This window comes from Geospiza fortis, unplaced genomic scaffold (assembly GCF_000277835.1).
Source record: "Geospiza fortis unplaced genomic scaffold, GeoFor_1.0 scaffold140, whole genome shotgun sequence".
NCBI classification, from domain to species: Eukaryota; Metazoa; Chordata; class Aves; order Passeriformes; family Thraupidae; genus Geospiza; species Geospiza fortis.
The window spans coordinates 861,018-880,483 of record NW_005054459.1 but is presented as its reverse complement, the minus strand read 5'-3'; the positions used below and the strand labels follow the sequence as shown (position 1 = coordinate 880,483).

General features: G+C 50.4%; 1 protein-coding gene across 4 annotated transcripts in view; it reads left to right on the top strand.

Moving 5' to 3' along the window:
* Positions 1-19,466, top strand: part of FLI1 (Fli-1 proto-oncogene, ETS transcription factor) — a 90,122-nt gene that overhangs the window by 49,200 nt on the left and 21,456 nt on the right. For all 4 annotated transcript variants that reach the window (XM_031062723.1, XM_031062722.1, XM_031062724.1 and 1 more), the window contains 3 exons: positions 114-322; positions 10,852-11,006; positions 14,350-14,553. In XM_031062723.1, the coding sequence (XP_030918583.1) occupies positions 114-322; positions 10,852-11,006; positions 14,350-14,553 (568 nt within the window). The remainder of the gene's footprint in view (positions 1-113; positions 323-10,851; positions 11,007-14,349; positions 14,554-19,466) is intronic.

The window sequence follows — 19,466 nt, the reverse complement described above, 5'->3', positions numbered from 1 at the left end:
AGCCAGTTCAGGGCAGCTGTGGGGCCCTGCAGGTGCTCCCAGCTCAGAGGGAGAACCAGAGGGCAGTTCCTGCTTTAGTCACAGCTCTGAGGGCTGGTTCTGTCTCTCCCCAGGAGGCTCTGTCGGTGGTGAGCGACGACCAGTCCCTGTTCGACCCCACGTACGGCGCGGCCGCGCAGCTCCCCAAGGACATGACGGCCTCCGGCAGCCCCGACTTCGGGCAGCCCCACAAGATCAACCCCCTGCCCCCCCAGCAGGAGTGGATCAACCAGCCCGTGAGGGTCAGTGTCAAACGGGAGTATGACCACATGAACGGATCCAGGTAAGGACAGACCCTTTCCACACTTACAGTCTTAAACACGGAATCCCAGAATGGGAGGAACCCGCAGGGATCATTGAACGTAGCTCCTGAGTCCAAACCCCGAGCCCAAATGAAAGCAAAGCACACACTGTCCATTTGTGCTCTTGTCCTGCACATCAACATCTCTGTGCAGGACCATGTCCCACTCTCCTGCAATTCCTTCTTTTGTGACTCATTTTTAACAGCCTGAGCACCCTGCTTGTGCAGTCCTGCAGGACGTGCCCCTCCCAGTCTCCATGGACACTCCACGGACTGGGCATGAGACTGCCAGGGCAGAGCTTGTGCTGCAAATGCTGCTGTAAATCCCACATTTCACCTCTGACTTCAGCACCCCATGGATGTGCTGTGTTTCCAGGGGCTCACAGAGGGAACATGCAGCAATAATCGGAGTTTCTGCCAGTGAGGCATGGAAAGCTGCACTGCTGGGCTGCCAGGGCTTCCCTGAAGGACACCTTTTATTTGTGCTCAACCAGGCCGTAAGCAAACTTCTGGAAATGGAAGGCTTTTTGATGTCTCAAGCTGCACCAAGGGAAATATAGGTTGGATATCAGGAAAAAGTTTTTTACAAGAAGGGTGATAAAGTCCTGGAATGGCTGCCCAGGGAGGTGGTGGAGTCACCATCCCTGGGTGTGTTTAACAAAGCCTGGATGTGGCACTGGGTGCCAGGGTTTAGTTGAGGTGTTGGGGCTGGGTTGGACTTGATGATCTTGAAGGTCTCTTCCAACCTGGTGATTCTGTGAATTCTGTGGAGAAGGGAGGAGACTGAGATCATTTATGGGAGTCTGCGAGGTGGAACAAAACCAAAGGCCTGTGCCTGTTGGAGTTCTGGATGCTAAGAATTTTAGACTTTCTGCGCTAACAGACTCTGACTTCCAGAAGAACACTGCATTTCACCTGAAGCTGTAAAAAAAACCTTCCAAAATTAATTGATAACACTAAAATTACAAGTGTATCATTAATGAAAAGCATATAATATCACAAAGTAAAAAACTTAGAGTTTTAAAATATAGTAATAGATATAAAACAAGATAAAGGTTTTAAAACAAAAACAAGTTATTCTTCTTCACCTTCTTCTTCCTTCTTCTTCGTAAGTTTAAGTAGTATTTTGTAATTAAACAGAAAAGTCCACATTGCAGACTTTGAATAATTAGTTATTATATTAACAAATAAAAATAAAAGTCATTGTGCCCACACTTTCTGAGTGGATAGAGGTGACACAGGGAATTCAGGAGCCATTGGAGAAAGTTCATTGTGTGAACCCCAGAGGGTGCCTGGGGGTGGTGTAACCTGCCCAGCTCACAGCCAAAGCACAGCCCAGCCCCTGTCATTTGTATCTAGAGGTGAATCCTTTCCCTGGTCAATGGGAAATTGAATGGCCTGAAAACATTTTGTTAATGGATTCTTTGCTTCTTTTCTGCTAAGGCTGGGATTAAATCCGAGATGTTATTTTTTGTTTGGACTCAGATGTTTATTAGTTTTTATCTATGTTACAATCTCACAAGCTGTGAGTTCTACAGCACTTCACTCTAGCAAGGTAAAAAATGGCTCTGAATCCCTATCTATAAGATCTTTTAAGGATAAATTGTCCAATTAAGAAATGACACCTAAATTATTTTTACTTTTAACCCAATAACCAACCACCTGTGCCTGCAATGTGGACTTTTCTATCCAATTACACAAAACCACCCAAACCCATGGAGAAGAAGAAGAAGAAGGACCAGCCTCTGCTCTAAAACCTCCATCTTGCCTTATATATATCACTATATTCTAAACCCTTAAACTCTAAGTTTTCCACCCTGTGATATCACACACTTCTATGCAAACCCCACACCCACAATCCCAGTGCTATCAATTAATTTTGGAAGCTTCTCCACGGCCTCAGGTGAAATGCAGTGTTCTCCTGGGGGTCAGTGCCTGTCAGCACAGAAAGTCTGAAATTCTCAGCAGCCAGGGTTCCAACATTTTGTTATAGCAGCCCAGGTGGCCCCTTTTAGAAACATTACTGCAAGTCCACAGCCTTGTAGTAATGAATTTGTAGGAAACAAATTTCACTTTCCTGAACATAATTTTTAAGTGCAAAAATTTCAATTTCTTTTTCCATTTTAAATATAGATATAATATAGATACACTTTTGGTTTTTAGCAAAAGCTTTTAGAGTTCATGTTAATTTTAAATGCGATTTGAATTTCTAAGTCACAAACATCTTTGCATTTGTAGTGTTTCATGGTGAAACTCTCAAGTTTTTTTACTTTAGGGTGAGTTTAGGAGCACATTTTCCTGGTTTCTGAGAACACAGCAGAGCACAGAGTTGGAAACAGAAAGCAGCCTTGCACCTCTACAGAGAGATGATGCTGTTAAAGACATCAAACAGCAGCATGGTGTTTTTCCCTCGTGAGTGTACAGTAGATGCTGATTTTGCCCCCAGATAAAGGCCTTTGTGGCAGTTGCTCTCTCGTGGGGATCATTTGCAGGCTGAACTCCGTCTCATCCTGCCTGTACCTCAGTGGCATTTCTTGACTCCATGAAAACCCCGTGGGTATTTGCACTGTGTTCCCAATCTCAGAACTGGGATGAAATGTAGGAAAAGGAGTTAATTCCTGAAAAAGCATAACACAGAGAGAAAGATGGATCTTGAAAGTGCCTGGGATTTTGATAATCATGGGGGTTACCTTTGGCTACCAAGGATGGTTTTCTCAGGAAAAGGAGGAAGGAGCCTTTGCAGCATTGCCAGGCTGCCCAAATCAAGGCTGAGGCTTGGAACAACCTGGGGCAGTAGAGGTGTCCCTGTCCATGGCAGGGGATGGGATGGGATGGGATGAGCTTTAAGGTCCCTCCCAACCCAAACCATCCTGGGATTCTGTGGTTGCTGCAGTTGCTCACCCCCCCAGTGCCAGACCCACACACACAGAGGGGTTCCTCCCTTTCCACTCCTCTATCCCAGGGAAATCTGGCAGGGAAAAGGAGCCCTCCACATCCCCTGAGCTGCCATAAACCACACATGTCAGGGCTCTGCAGGTCCTGTAAGCACAGGCTCTGTATTATCCTGAGTGTACCTGTACTTGTACACCCAAATTGTCCAAGTGCTCTGTGTGCTATGGAATGAAATGTCCTGGGCTGTCCTTCTGTGGTGATTCCTGTGTAGCCATTTCCTCCTCTGCTCAGAAAAAAGGGAAATAGCTCTGCCTGGACAAACTGATTCATGAACAACTTAGGAGCCCTGGGAGCCATGGAAAAGGCCCCTGGGGTGTGTTGGTTCTGGGCAAACAGGAAATCCTTCATCACAGACTTGCTCAAGACTCCAAGGTTCTTGGACATAAAATATGTGCTCAGTGTCCCTAAAGAGAGGTAAACCCCTGTCAGGAGAGAAGAAAAGGCTGCTGTGACTGTCAGGGCCATGCACTGCCAGAGCTCCCAGCCTGCCTCTGGATAACTCCTTAGCATGGGAGCTCCAGGGCACCCAGGGCAGGAGCACATTGTCTCCATCCTCCATCCCCTGCTCCCTGCCCTGCACGTCCATCCCAGTCTGTGGGGATGGACTGGGCCGCTCCAATCACTCATTCCCCTGCCCATCAGCTGCCTGGCCAACCCCACACACGTGTGAGCAGCCAATCCCTAACCCCAATGCCAGTGACGACCCCAATGCCAGTGCCAACCCCAATCCCAGTGCCAATGCCAATGCCAGCCCCCATCCCAATGCCAATGCCAGCCCCAACCCCATTGCCAATGCCAACCCCAACCTCAGTGCCAACTCCAACCCCAATTCCAGTGCCAATGCCAATGCCAGCCCCAACCCCAATGCCAATCCCAGCCCCAACGCCAATGCCAATGCTGACCCCAATGCCAATGCCAACCCCAACCCCAATGCCAATGCCAACCCCAACCCCATTGCCAATGCCAACCCCAACCCCAATGCCAATGCCAACCCCAATCCCACCTAACTCCAGCTGCAGGCTGTACAACGCCCAGTGCCCCCCTGGCTCTGCTCTCTTGCTCTCAGGGGTCCTCTCCCCGAGCTGCAGCTGCCTCCCAGCAGGCCCAGCCTGGGCTGTGCTGTCACCAGGGAGTGCTGAGGGCTGGGGTTGTGTGCTCTGCAGGGACAGCTCCAGGGACTGCCAGTGCCAGGGGACAGCAGGGACACTGCCTGGCTTTGCTCTCCCCTCAGACCAGGAGCAGGGCTGAGGGTGTTGTAGGGGTTTAGTCCTCAGCAGGGTGGCAGAAGGATCTCTCCAAGTGCTAACCAACATGGAAAGCCCACCCAGCTCTCTATTCATGCCAGGATCCCCTGGTTTAGCCTCAAACTGGAAAGAATTTTCCAGATAAGTGCATCCTAACTGCCTGTAGGGGATGCCCAGGCAGGCATCAATGTTTTAGGGGAGAAGGTGGGAATTCTGTCTTATTGCAGCATTCAGATGTAGAAATGTTATGAACTCCTCTACTGTTACCAGACCCTGAGGCAGTTATGGCCTCAAAATCTGTCCTTGCCCTCAGACAGCACCTTGCTCAGAGCAAAACCCATTTAAAATTATATTTAAAAACCAAAACAAAATAAACAAAAAAATGTCACATTTGAAATTTTACTGAATAAAAGAGGAGGATTATTTAGATGAATGCTGGGTAAAGTTTAACCCAATTTACAACCAATGTTAATAATAAAATTTTCCTTATATTTTACATAAATTCAAAATGAATTCCAGATCTTGACTGTATTTACTGAGTTTCCCCTAATGTGCATTTGCAGCTAAACTCAGTGAGAGATTTTTAAAAAATATTACAAAATGTGTCTGATCTTCAAACGTGAAAGAAAGTTCTCCTGTGCTGATGGATGTGGGCAAACTTCCCTGAGCAATCCCAGCTGTGGCACGGGTTTTGTCCAGCTGAAATAATGAAATTTGGGAATGCTTTGGAGCTGTTCTGCAGAGACATCCCAGAGCAGCTGGGGCTGCCCCTGGACCCTTGGCAGTGTCAAGGCCAGGCTGGACGGGGCTTGGAGCACCCTGGGATAACGGGAGGTGTCTCTGCCCATGGCAGGGCTGGCACTGCATGGGCTTGAAGGGTCCTTCAGTCCAAACCCCCCTGGGATTCTGTGATTTGATGTTTCTCTTGCTCCAGAACCACCAAGGTTCGGGGTCCCCAAGGTGTTTGTGCCCGGGGCTGTGTCAGCCCAAGGCGAGGGACCCGCTCTGATGCCTGCAGGGAGGGAGCTCCCCGCGGAGCCCCGTGTGAGCCCTCTAGTGGGATCTGCCAGCTCCTTCTGGCCCAGCACCTCCCTCCTGCCTGCCTTTACCTGGCTGGACAAACCCCCCGATCCTTGCCATCCTTCTGGCCATTCTGCAGCCCCTTTCAGTGCAGTTTCCCTCCTGCCGAGGCATCCCTGAGAGCGGGGTTGAAGCGCAGGCAGATACAAGTTTGGGGGAGCTGGCTCTTCCCTCTGTAAGAGGGGACCACAGGCAGGACCCTGGTGTCTGTTCTTCCTTCCTTCATTTAGCAACAACAACAACAAATTAAAATGGGGCTTTACACCAAAAAGCAGCAAATTTCAAAAGAAAAGAGGGGTAGAAGAAAGGAGGAATGAAAGGATAGGAAAAGAGGGATAGAAAGGAGGAAATATTCCCCTGAGTCAGGTTCAGAAATCTCTGAAATCTGTTGCTCTTTCAAGCAGAAGTCAAAGAGGTTCCTAGACAGAGACCTGGGACAGTGATGGTTTTATTTCCACACCTCTGGAGCCCAGGCTGGAGCTGTACAGAGGATTTACTGGTCAGTGCCAGGCAAGCTGCTTGTCCACTTTGGCCAGTCCAGGAAAAACTTTCCCAAACAAAAGATGCAAACTCTTGGCATCCCCAGAGAGAGCTGCTGGAACAAGGAGCCTCTGGACAGTGGGGATGAGCTGTGTTTCCTGTTCCTTGGACTCTGCCCCTGCCACAGGGGCTGTGCTCTGGGGAGCCTGTGAATCCAGCCTGTGCCTTTTACCTGTGGGCAGCCTGAGCAAATCCAGCATGGACAGCCACTGGAACCTCTGGGAAAAGCCTGGGATTGATCTGGCAGCTGAAATGCCCTGGCACAAACCCTTTCAAATGATGAGGGAGTATTTCTATGAATCCCAGCCTGCCCGTGGGTGATGCAGGAGCTGAGGAAGGAGCAATATTCCATTAATTCATCCATGGCTCACAGCTCCCTGCTCTCCTCTGACACTGTCGTTGTTCTCCAGGTGAATCCTCCCCTGCGTGGCCACAGCTACAGCCCCCTCCTGCTGGGGTAAATCCCTCCCCTGGGGCAGGGCAGGGCAGGGGTTGCAGGGGGAACTCAGGCTGGCAGAACTTCTCAATTCCCAGGAAAAGGCTGTGTTTGGTAGGAAGTGCTGGGTTCCAGAGGACACAAAGTTAAGGATCTTCTCCCCTGCTGTCACTGAAGATTCCATGGTGCTTTCTCAGGGACAGCTCAGTCTCCTGCCCAGCTGGGTGGTGCTGTGCCCAGTTATGTGTGTCCTACAGGGTCAGCTCTGGGTGCAGCCATCCCCGAAACTTCCCCAGAGGGAAGGGAGGCAGCTCTGCAGACACAGGGACACGACCCTGCCGGGCACCTGGAACACGTTCAGTGTCCTGCAGGATTCATGGAGTGGCTCCTCTGCCCACAGTGCCCAGCAGGGGCACCTCAGTCCTTTAAAGTCCCTTCAGACCTTTCTGCCAGAGGTTTCTGGGACCTGGCTGTCTGGGTTGGGCTGCTGAGACAGAGCAAGGGATGGGCAGAGTCTGAACTGGAGAGCAGAGTCTGTCATGTGAAAAATCATCCCAAAAACCTGAGGGGATCTCACAGCCCTGGGGTTATTTTGGTTACTTCACTGTGAGGGTCACTGTGCACAATGTGAGCAGGGAGCACAGCCAGCCAAGGACTCTGCTCTGTGCCTGTGCTCATTCCATGCCAGCAGGAACATGGAGAGGCTCTTTACAAGGTGTTGGTATCCAAGAGTCGGGATATCCCAGAGTCACAGAATCCTGAGAGGTTTGGGCTGGGAGAGACCTTAGACACCATCCAAATCCAAACCCCTGCCATGGCAGGGACACCTTCCACTGTCCAGGCTGCTCCAAACCCCATCCAGCCTGGCCTTGGGCACTGCCAGGGATCCAGGGGCAGCCCCAGCTGCTCTGGGCACCCTGTGCCAGGGCCTACCCACCCTCACAGGGAACAATTCCTAATTCCCAATATCCCATCCATCCCTGCCCTCTGGCAGTGGGAGCCATTCCCTGTGTCCTGTCCCTCCATCCCTTGTCCCCAGTCCCTCTCCAGCTCTCCTGGAGCCCCTTTAGGCCCTGCCAGGGGCTCTGAGCTCTCCCTGGATTTTTCTCCAGGTGAACAGCCCCAGCTTTCCCACACTGGCTCCAGAGCAGAGGGGCTCCAGCCCTGGAGCAGCTCCATGTTCTCCTCTGGATTTGCCCCAGCAGCTCCACATCCTTCTTGTGTTGGGGGCCCCAGAGCTGGACCCAGCACTGCAGGTGGAGTCTGTGCTGGAACAGTTCCTCATGGAGCTGTGTGAGTGGAATATATAGAATTATTTGATCATAAATAGTGTCTGTCCCATCTGCAGGGGAATTTTCCAAGGAAATTTTACTCCAGAGCAGGATGGGAGAGAGAACTCTGGACCCCAGGCAGGGCAGGAGAGGAGGCTGGTCACTCACCAGGGACAGTGACCTATGAGCACAGCAGTCTGAGCCCCTTGAGCACAGTGTGAGACCCCAGGGCACAGTGTCACACCATGGAGCAAAGTGTGACACCTGGAGCAGAGTGTGACAGCCTGGAGCACAATGTGAGACCCTGGGGCACAGTGTCACACCCTGGAGCACAGTGTGACAGCCTGGAGCATGCTGTGACAGCCTGGAGCACAGTGTCACACCCTTGAGCACAGTGTCACACCCTGGAGCATGCTGTGACACCCTGGAGCACAGTGTGACAGCCTGGAGCAGGATCCGACACCCTGGAGCATAGTGTCACACCCTGGAGCATCATGTGACACCCTTGAGCACAGTCTGACACCCTGGAGCAGGGTATGACTCCTTGGAGCACAGTGTCACACCCTGGAGGACAATGTGACACACTGGAGGACAGTATGAGCCCCTGGAGCACAGGGTCACACCCCTGAGCATGGTGTCACACCTAGATCACTCTGTCACATCTGGATCACGCTGTCACACCCTGGATCACTCTGTCACAACTGGAGCAGTCTGTCACCTGGATCATGCTGTCACACCTGGATGACTCTGTCACACCCAGACCATGCTGTCACTCCTGGATCACACTGTCACACCCGGATCTCAGACACCCCCCTGGCCCTACCCTCCCCAGCCCAGGCCATCACCAGCAGGACTCAACTCCGTGCCCAAGCACTCAGCTCCATGCCCAGCCGGACTCTGTGCCCAGCAACACTCAATTCCATGCCCAGCAGGTCTCAGCTCTGTGCCCAGCAGGTCTCAGCTCTGTGCCCAGCAGCACTCAGCTCTGTGCCCAGCAGGTCTCAGCCCTGTGCCCAGCAGCACTCTGTGCCCAGCAGCACTCAGCTCCATGCCCAAGCACCCAGCTCTGTGCCCAGCAGGACTCTTTGCCCAAGCACTCAGCCCTGTGCCCAGCAGGTCTCAGCTCCGTGCCCAGCAGCACTCAGCTCCATGCCCAAGCACCCAGCTCTGTGCCCACCCAGCTCCCCGCTGCTGCCCCGGGGCCGTTCCCTGCCAGCACAGGCACTTTCCCACCTGGCAGGAGCAGTGCCCCAGGGACCCAGCGCTGCTGGTTCACCCTGTGAAAGCCCCGTGTTCCCGCAGCTCCTCAGCCTCCCCGGCTGCCCCGGGGACATGGAGCCTTCAGCAGTTGCCTCTCTGAAGGCGGATTTTGGTTCCCTGCCTGGAAAAACAGTAGGCGAACTAGTAAACCCTTAAATTCGAACATGTGTAAGTTATACATCTTATTTCCATTTTCCAGCAACATTCCCTTCGTCAGACATGAGGAAAAAATTACCGTCTGCCTTGGAATATCTCGGTGGAGCATTTATCTCCCAGCCATGATAACTGAATTTCAGGCACTGCTCCCTCCCCCCCAGCTCAGGTTAGGAGACAAATTTGTTTAGTGTCCTGCTTGGAACTCTTGCCAGCTGAGCTCAGAGGGTGGGATTTGTGCACTGTCACCATTCTCACCCTGCAGGGAATGGGTCCCTCCAGAAGCTCTTTGCTTCTGCCACAGGAGGAGGACAGCTCTGGGATTAAAGCATGGCCTAAACTGCCCTGGAAATGGCTCTGGGATTAAAGCCTGGGCTTGCTCTGTGCAGAGGTTGTGCACTAATTCCCCCCTTGGGAAGGTGAGGACAATGTCCCCTTCCTTGCAAGGCCCTCAAGGTGGGATGTGCTGTGTGTGCCTGGCAGGCTTGGGGCTGGGCTTTGAAGCGATGAAAGGCAGGAGCTGCTCCTGCAGCTGGAGAAAAGCACAATCCCTGCTCCCTCTCGGGCTTTGGAGACTCAGTTCTCCCAGAGTCTTCCCAAGGGTCTGCAGTAGGCCAGGCCTTAGCACAGTGCCACCTGAGCTGCTGGATGTCCCCTCTTCGTCACTCCAGCGCCTCAGGAGTTAAACTGGGGCCAGAGCCCTTCTAAAATGGTACTGGGGTCTGAAGTTCCTGACTCATGCCTGGTCCATCCAAGATTCCCAGACTTCCTCACCAGGTAGTGAACTGTGGCACTATTAATCAGAGAATAATAGAATAATTGAACAATAGAATAATTGAACAGACTGTGTTGGAAAGGACCCACAGGATCACCGAGTCCAACTCCTGTCCCTGCATAGGACACCCAGCAATCCCGCCCTGTCCCTGAGCATTATCCAAATGCTCCTGCAGCTCTGGAGGCTCCAAGAACAGACAAGCTCTGTCCCTGGATAGATCAGACTGTGCTGCCATTGGGTGTTCTCTGGGGACAGCCCTGTCCCTTTGGGTGGGTGTTCTGGGTTCTTCGTTAATGAAAGGGCTGTTCCTGTGTCCCTGTGTGTTCTGCAGAAACACCTCAGGGCAGGTGAGCAGAGCCCCTGTGTGCCACTGCCAGGCTCCAGTGCAACACCAGGGGCGTTTTAGCAGCACAAAGGGTGGAACAGCCCAACAGGCCTCCCAGGAGCAGCCAGCCTTGCCTGGAGGACTGCTGGAGTGCACTGAGCATCCAGGGGAGAGGGAGTTGGGTGTAACCCACAGATGGGTGTCCTGGGCACTGGCTCCTTACCTGGTTTGGGAATGTTGGTATTTCAGAGCTGCTGCACACGTGGCCTTGTCTGGAGTCATTCCTTTGGAGACTCCAGCTGCATTATTAGAGATCCCCTGTGTGCCCCACAGACCCCTTATGACACCCAGTAACAGGTCAGGAATGGCCTCTCCATAATGGACAGGGACAGCTGAGTGCCCCCGTGCACCAGCCCCTCCTGTGTGCAGGGATGGAGGGGCTCTGATGCTGACCCAGCTTTGCTTTGCCTTGCAGGGAGTCCCCCGTGGACTGCAGCGTGAGCAAGTGTGGCAAGCTGGTGGGAGCAGGGAGCGAGTCCAGCCCCATGAGCTACAGCACCTACATGGATGAGAAGAACGGGCCTCCCCCCAACATGACCACCAACGAGAGGAGGGTCATCGTCCCTGCAGGTACTGCCACAGGCTGGGGCAGCTGTCCCTGCTCTGCCTGCAGGAGATTTCTGTTTGGTTTGTTTATCCGCTCCCTGAGGAATTTTCTCTCTTACAAACCATGCAAAAAATAAGGAAAATATCAGTTTCTGGCTAGAGGGAATTCCCATGTCCCAGTGCATGATCTGAATCAGGATCGGCAGCAGATAACTGGTGCTTTTTCTTTTCTTTTCATTTTCTTTTAAATTTTTTTTCCCTGGAATGAAGTGTTGTTTTGGTGTGCTGAACCAAATCCATCTCCTGTCATGTGTTAGAGGAGAATCTGCTTCCTGGGACATGCAGGGGATGATCAAAGAGGAATGAAGTGGGCCCAAGTTATAACTCCCCTGGTGCTCTCAGGATCCAGCTGCACTTTCAAGTCACACTGATTGATTCAAAATTAGCTATTTTGTTTCCATTTTTTTGTTAGAAGTAGAAACCCAGAAAATTCTATTTTGCAGGAACTGTGTTATCCTTCCAAAAATTGTCACCCAGAAACAATCCTGTCCAGCTTTGTTTGTGTTTGGTATCCACATCTGCTGCCTGGAGCTGGCAGGATGCTCTGGATGCATTTGGACACTCAGGGGTGAGGGCTGCTGTGGGGGGAAGCCTGAACCTGGAGTGAGGAGCAGTGTCCCTGTGAAGTTTATAAACAGCCAGGGCCAGGAAGTTTCCAGCAAAGGAGCCAAGTGCTGGCCCAGTGACATCCCAGAAGTGGCCCAGCTCTGAGGCTTTCAGCAGGGCAGGAGGGCAGGCAGACAGTGCTGGCAGGAGGAAATGCACTCGTGGAATTCAGCTCCTTTCTCTGAGCATGGCTTGACCACGAGCAGATGACAGTTCCCAAGCATTTGTTTGCCATTTAGGATGAAAAGGAAAGGCTTGAACTGAATGCAGTGAGGAGAAGCCTCAATAAAAGACTGATGGCAAACCTCTAAATCGCATTCAGGCTGATGTTTGAGGGACTGGCTGAGCTGCTTGGGGACAGCAGCACAGTTGTGTCCAGTGTCACCCTGCCTGGAAAGGTGCAGCTGGCACCAACCAGTCCCTGTGTAATTAAAGATGTTCCAGGGGCAGTACTTTTCCTGTATATTTAAAAAACCAAGGGTGAGCTGAAGTTTAGCATTGTTGAAATAGGGGAAATTACTTTCAGTGCCCCCAGTGGAAGAGAAAATTTGGAATCTCCTCGTTGAAGGAAAGTGAAGAAAAGGACTTTTCCCCCCCCTTATGACCATTCACAAATCAAACCCTTGAGATCCTTGTGAAAGAGTAGAGATTTACCAGACTTTGGAAGACAATAATGAACATCATCCCAGATCTCTGGCTGCAGGAGATGAGGCCAAGTCATCCAAGAAAGGCATTTGGATATTTTAATTTAATCGAGAATGGAGATTTATAGTGCATTAGGGCGAAGATAAGCAAGAATAATGTCACATTAGGCTTACAATAGTAGTAATAACGAGCTCTAAGCCATGTTTCAAGAAGGCAGATTTTCAGACACCATTCAATGTCTTTTACAGTGTTTAAAGGGAGGCCACAAATTCACTATGCCCTCTAGATGTTGGGTTGTTTTCAAAACTCAAGACAAATAAGTCTTTCAATTAAAAAAAAAAAAGAATCCTCCCTTGAATACTTGCATTGTAAAATTTGCAGCATTTGGCCAGTGCTTAGAAAGCAGAATTTCAATTAACTATTGCCAAAACCTGAAGGAAATCCATCTGTCGTTCTTAGAGCAGACTTGCAAAGGTGTGGGGTTGTAAATTCCTTGTTCTGAATTCAGCTTTCAGCAGCCCAGGTTTTCTGGAGATTCAGTGGGGAAAAGTCTCAGTTACAATTTCAGTTGCCTTGGTCTCAGTTCCCTGCTTGGTGCTGTTATTGCAGGGCTCAGGTGCCCAGGAATGGCAGGTGTGGGCACCTCCTGACCTTTTGTGCCCAGGGCTGCCCTCAGCCTGGGCACCCAGTGCCCAGCCCTGGGCTGAGGTGTTGCTTGACATCCCCTAAATCCAGGCAGAGGCATTTCTTGTTCTGCCCAGAGCAGCCCCAGAGCCCATGTTCTGATGTTCTGATCCATGTTCTCAACTCCCTGGGATCTGAGTGGCTGAGGGCTGTCTCAGAGCTGGCCCAGCTGTTCATGACACATCAGACATCTCCAGAGTTTGAACTCCTCTGCAATCCTGTGCAGCTGCAGCAGAACATGAATGTGCAGCTCCAGCTTGGAAACCGGATCCGTGGGGAGCAGCAGCACAGGAAACATCTGAGAATTCTGATATGCTCTGAAAATGGCTGTCAAGCACTGTGGCACCAGCTCTTGCTGGGCCCTCTGATCTAATGCCCTTTGCAGAATTCAAAGGCTGATTGCTGTTTTTAACCACTCATCTCCACGGGGCTGAGCTCCAGCCGGGCTGGAGCAGCTCCTACGTCAGCAGCAGCAATAACGATCCCACAGCTGGAGCTCTGCTGGCACTCAGGGACGCCCAGACAGACAAAATGCAGCAGCCCTCACAGCTGGCTGCCTCACAGGGACAGGGGAGGCAGGACTGTGCTCCTGCCTGGGGTGAACAGCTCCCACTCACACCCAGGGCAAGCTGCTCTTTATTTTGTTTTACCTCTCTGGGTAAAAAGGAAGATGTCAGCCTCTCTTCCACAACACCTACAAGGACACTTGCTTTCATTTGTCATTTTAAAATAGAGAGATTTTATTTTATTTTATTTTATTTTATTTTATTTTATTTTATTTTATTTTATTTTATTTTATTTTATTTTATTTTATTTTATTTTTAATTTTTTATTTGGGGTTTTATTTTATTATTTATTATTTCTTTTTTATTATTTGATTTTAGTTTGGTTTTTATTTTATTTTTAAAATTTTATTTTATTTTATTTTATTTTAACTTTCTATTTTTATTTTCTTTTCTGAGTCCCTTTGAACACCCCATGCTCAGGGTTTCTCCTGCCAGCTGTGGGCTCCCTAATGCCCCTGGTGGGAATCACACAGCCCTGATGTCCCTGCCCAGCTTTGCAGAGCCACACTCAGACAGGAACTCCCTCTCAAAGGGCTCAGCTTCCTTCGGGAAGCTTTTTCCAGACAGAGAAGAGTCCAATGTCACCGGGGCTGTTCCCAAGCAGGCTTTGGGCAGGTGGGGAAGGCAGCAGTGACCAGGCCAGGCTGTCCATGCTGAGCCCTGCTCCCGCACGGTGCCAGTTCATCCTGGCAAAGGGGGTCAGTAAATTCAATATCTCTTCCTGTGGAACAATGGCTGGTGCTGTGTCAGGGCTGCAGGGACTCTGAGGTGTGTGTGTGTGCCCATCCTGTGCTCTCCCCTGGCAGATCCCACCCTCTGGACCCAGGAGCACGTGCGCCAGTGGCTGGAGTGGGCAATCAAGGAGTACGGCTTGATGGAGATCGACACCACCATCTTCCAGAACATGGACGGCAAGGAGCTCTGCAAAATGAACAAGGACGACTTCCTGCGCACCACCTCCCCCTACAACACAGAAGTTCTGCTGTCTCACCTCAGTTACCTCAGGGAAAGTGAGTATTGCCCTGCCCATCCCAGCCCCTGCCCTGGGGTGAACTCCCAGGGCTCCTCCTGCAGCAAGGGACAGGGAACTGAGCAGAGAAAGGCAAGCAGAGAGAGCAAGCAGGGAAACAGGGAGTAAAAGGAGTAAAATGGGCTTGGAAAGTTCAGATCAACACAGATGGAGCTACTGGTGCTATCAGGGAGGTGAAGAACTGAGCAGGGCTCTGGAGGAGATTAGATAAGTCTTACAGATAACAACATCTGTGGCTATGTGATAAAAATACACAAATTTGCCATGGAGATTAAGCCTGACATTAACTGATTTGTCTCAGGCAAGCAATTCCATAGCTGTGCAGTCAGAGGGCTGTGCCCTCCCCATGAACAGGACCCACAACTGGCCAGGGCTGGAGCTTTCCTGTGCTCCTGCAGGCCCGGGTTTGTTGGAGAGAGTTCAAAACCCAAGAGTGATTCCCCATATGTAAATCTGCTGGTGCAGATGTTGTGCAAATGACCCAGGACTGTGAGAAAAAGGTTGTGGAAGCTCTTTATTGCTCCTTTCTGCCCCACACTTGAGTATGGGATGGATCCAATCTCCCTTTTTGCTCTATAAAGCCCCAAACCCAGGAGCTGTGAGCAGTCTGGAAAAGTGTTATCCCAGCACCCAAACAGGAATGATCACCTTAGGGATGGCACATGCACCTGATGCTGGGAGTCTTAGATTTCAGCTTTTCCAAGACTTCTGTGCAATCATGATCACATCCACAGGTTCCAAATGTCTCCTCTTCACTTGTAAATGGAGCTAAAAGCATTTCCTTTCCTCACAAAAGTGTGCTGAGGGTAATGGTGCTCTGATGAGGCAGAGAACTGGAGCTGGGCCCCACATACTCTGCTGTTTTCCCCAGTGAAACAGCTTTTATAGGACTATCATTATTTAAGCACTCAAAAATCAGGAGAAGGTGCCATGAATCAAGGTGGAAGGGCAGGGAGAGAAAGGCAAAAGTGTATTTTCTCCACTAGAAAACCCAATTGTTATGAAAAGGCAGCTGAAGATATCTCCTCTGACCAGCAAAGCAGAGATACAGAATTTAGGGTGTTTCTTCAAAGTTGATCTCTCCCTGCCCAAAATCAGTGGGAGTTTCACAGATTCCAGTGGCACAGAAGTTAGATCACAGATGGGTGCCTCTGGAAGCCCCACCTTTATTTTTCTTGAAAAGTCGAGCCAAGGAAATGATTCACAACAAAAAAACCCCAAACTGTTGGATTTGAACAGTTGTCCCTTGTGACTGGACAATAAAATAATTTTCCCATCCAAAATCATTGGCAAATTTAATTCAGTTTCATCAGAAAAGAGCTGCTAGTCCATAGGAAGCTTTCAAGGGGTTGCCTGTGGAATTAGACAGTTTCCTGGGAAATGGGAAAGCAGTTTTGTGCAGGCCAAACCTGCTGCCTGGGGCTGGGGAAATCGGGCACTTTGGAACAGGAAACGCTTCTCAATTCCCACAAGATAAACACCCCAGTGAGACACTTGAGTTGTGTTATTGATAAGGTTTGAGAATTGTCAGAGAGATGGAGTTGGATGGAGTCAAAGCACACGAGCAGGCTGGATTTGGAAAGCTTGGCAGAGGAGTGGAATTCTCCAGGTGGCATCTCCAGGATCATCCCCAGTGTTTGTGTCCTATTGTTTGGGCTGATCAAAGGCAGCATCAGGGGAATTGCATGGTTGATCTCATGGCACGAGCCCCAAAACCTGGGTTCAATGGCCGCTGTTACCATCTGCTGCTGCTGAATTGCTCAGGAGCAGCTTCCTGCTTGACCCCTTGGACACTGAGCTCTGGTCACACTGGTCTCCATGGCCAGCAAGGCAGCACCAGGGCACGCTGACATTCAGGACAGCAGTCCCTGGGTCACACCTTGCCTTTAAACACCTGAAATGAGGAGGTTTTGCTCTCTGTAAGGTGGCACCAGCCATCCTGCCTTCTCTCTGGGCCCCTCCATTGGGATTGTGAGGAACGATACCCTCTTCCAAAAGTTTAGAAGGTTTATTAAAACCTCATTAAAAAAAAGTACAACAGAAGACTGAATAGAGATAATATTACCGTGCCAGGAGTAGAGGATCTTTCACCATGTGCTCATCCATACAATGGACAGTCCACCTTTTAACCCTTTAGCCCCTCCCAAAATCATGTCCATCAACTCCTTCTTCACTGTCCAGTGGTGGAGATCACTTTCTAACACATTGGAGGTCATCTGCTGCCATAGTAATGAGCCAACCCTCCCAAATATCCCAAACCCAGACCACCCCCTGGTAACAATGCAAGGGGAGTAAAACATAACTATACATCTATAGAACTTCTCTTAGCATATACTTAAGATTTGCCTTTTAATTGTGAGAGTCAGCCATGGCATTCCTCACCTACCACAGGATGGTGGGTCTGTGGAGCAGGGGCTGTGCCTCACAGTGCTGGCTGTGCCCAGCACTGCAGCCCTGCTGCAGCTGCAATATTTAAGTGCTGCTGCAATAATGATCATCAGAACATCCTGGCCTGCCAGGGCAGTGCCTGCAGTGATTTCTGTGCTTTTAAGCCACTGCAAAACCCGAGGAACTTTGCTGGACTCAGGCAGACTGCTCACTCCTGTTTCACAGGGAATTCAGTGCCAGTCCATGCCACTTTAGGATGATGGATCTGTGTGTGCTGATCCCAGATGTGCTCCTCAGGGCAGCTCCTGGCTGCTGGAGCTGCCCAGAGCACTCCTGCTTCCCTGCAGCTGCTCCCAGCCCGAGGACAAGCTGCTCTGGGCAGTGCTGGGTGTCTCCCTCAGGCAGAAACCCCTTCCAGAGGAGCTGATGGCTTTTCCAGACCAGCTTCCAGTGCATGTCCAGTGCTGAGCCTGGAGCTCAGTGCCATGGGGATTTGGGCTTTCATTTTCACAAGTTTTCCATTTTTGGAAGGGTGTTTGGCCCACAGACATTCCCTGCTTAGGGTAGGGAACAGGTGATGGCCACCAGCACAGGAGGATTTGTGGGCAGTGCAGACCTACAGGCTGGATTGCCTCTGCTCAGGCTCTCTAAAGGTGTTTGTGGTCTTGGGATGTTAAGCTGGATATGTGATGATTTATGAATCCTCAACTTTGGGGTTTGTTTTCCAAGAAACAAACCTGATCTGAACTTTCTGAGCTGTTTCCTCACTCAACTAGGATACCCCCTGAAAATGAGCTTTCCCAGAAGGTTCTCAGCATTTTACTCTCCTAATCAGGGTGAAAACTTCCTTAAAGCTGCCTATGAAATACATTATTTTGGCACAAATGAGTCCAGACTGAAAAAATAAACCCGCGACATCTGCATGACCTCAACAAAAGCTCAGTCTCAGTTTTAGCAGTGGAAGTTTCAAGGTGAGCTGTGTAATACAGTTGAGAGTAACCCAAACTCATCCCACAGCACCTTTAGTCTCTGGCTTAGGCCTGGCCCAGAATGGTGCAGTTGTTTCCTGTTGCCACAAGCCATTGAAGCTGGCAAGAATTCCAGAGCCTCTGTGATCCTCAGGAGATTTCAGAGTGCAGAGCCCAGTCCTGCAGCACTCTCCATCCTTTGGAGCCTCCCAAAACACCCCAGCGGCTCTTTCAGGGAACTCCCTGCCCACCCCCTCCAACAATCATCTTTCTTTGCATGTTCCTTTTAGCTCCCTCTCCAAAATCATGAAGCCATGCCTTGATCTGCCTTCCTTTTGTTCATCCCCACACACTTTGGGGCTCCAGACTGATCTTTCTCCAGCACATTCTGCCTGGTGAATCCTCTCCAGGCAGCTGTTGGGCAGGGGAATGGAGTTTTGGATGCATCCATGCTGTGTTTGGGATGAAGATCAAAAGAAGCTGAGCTGCCACCTCCATCCTTTCCCTTCCTGGTGGTGGCACAAAGGGGAAGAGCCTGAAGGGGAAAGAATGAGGCTGTGGTGAGAAGTAGAAAACTGCCCGGTGGTTTTTGAGCCATGTGTTAATGCCCAACAAAACCATCCTGCCAAGTGCAGCAGGACCTGGATTCCAGCAGGAGCCGTGCAGAGCCTGGGGAAGGTGAGGATAAAAAAGACTTTCAAATTAAATAAACCTGAGACTGTGGAACCAAGGTGTTCCTGCCCCTCTCAAAGATGAGCTGCCTTGTGAGAGGGAAGGATTTATGGAAAAATTCTGCTTTTCAGTCCTTCTCCATCTTTTTGTTATGAATGCAAGGGAAATAAAAGAAAGGGAGAGCTGGGGGGTGCCATAAAATAACGAGTTTAAACATTAATTATGGGAGAACAGCCCTCACTGCATTAACCACACCAGAGAGCTGATCCATCCTTGGTGTCGCTGACTAGGGAAGGGAATTGGAACAAAAATGAAAAATCATCACCCAAAGCTCTGCCCCCGAAGGAGAGGGAGGAGCAGCCTGGCTTGTGTCTGTCTGTCTGTCTGCTTCCCTCTGTCCTGATCTGAGTCTGTGCCTTTCTCCTTTTCCCTCCTCCATTGAAACCCTTAATAGGAAACACATTTTCCTCTCTGTGGTGTTCCCACCAGAAACCTCAGACTGCCGGGCAAAGGTGAGAACTTTGAGCAATTAAACCGGGGGAGGCGCCGGTCCTTTCCAGTGGCTTGGGCTGCATTTTTTACCCTAAAGTAGCTGTAGGTTGATCCTGCTCGCTCAGTGCTATTCATCACCCCACCCCCACCGCCCCAGCCACTCATTTGCAGCCCATTTAGTCATAGAAAACCACGTTTCTGAATTCCCCAGCACTTCCCTGTCTGGCAGGGGGAAGCTGGGCTGGGCGTTGCACTCAGGATTGCTTTAAATAACCTGAAAAGGAGAGAGTGGTGGACAGGAGTTTCCCCACAGATATTCAAGAAAGAAATGCCAAAGCCAGAAGCCATCCGATGAAAACATGAGTTACGTGGA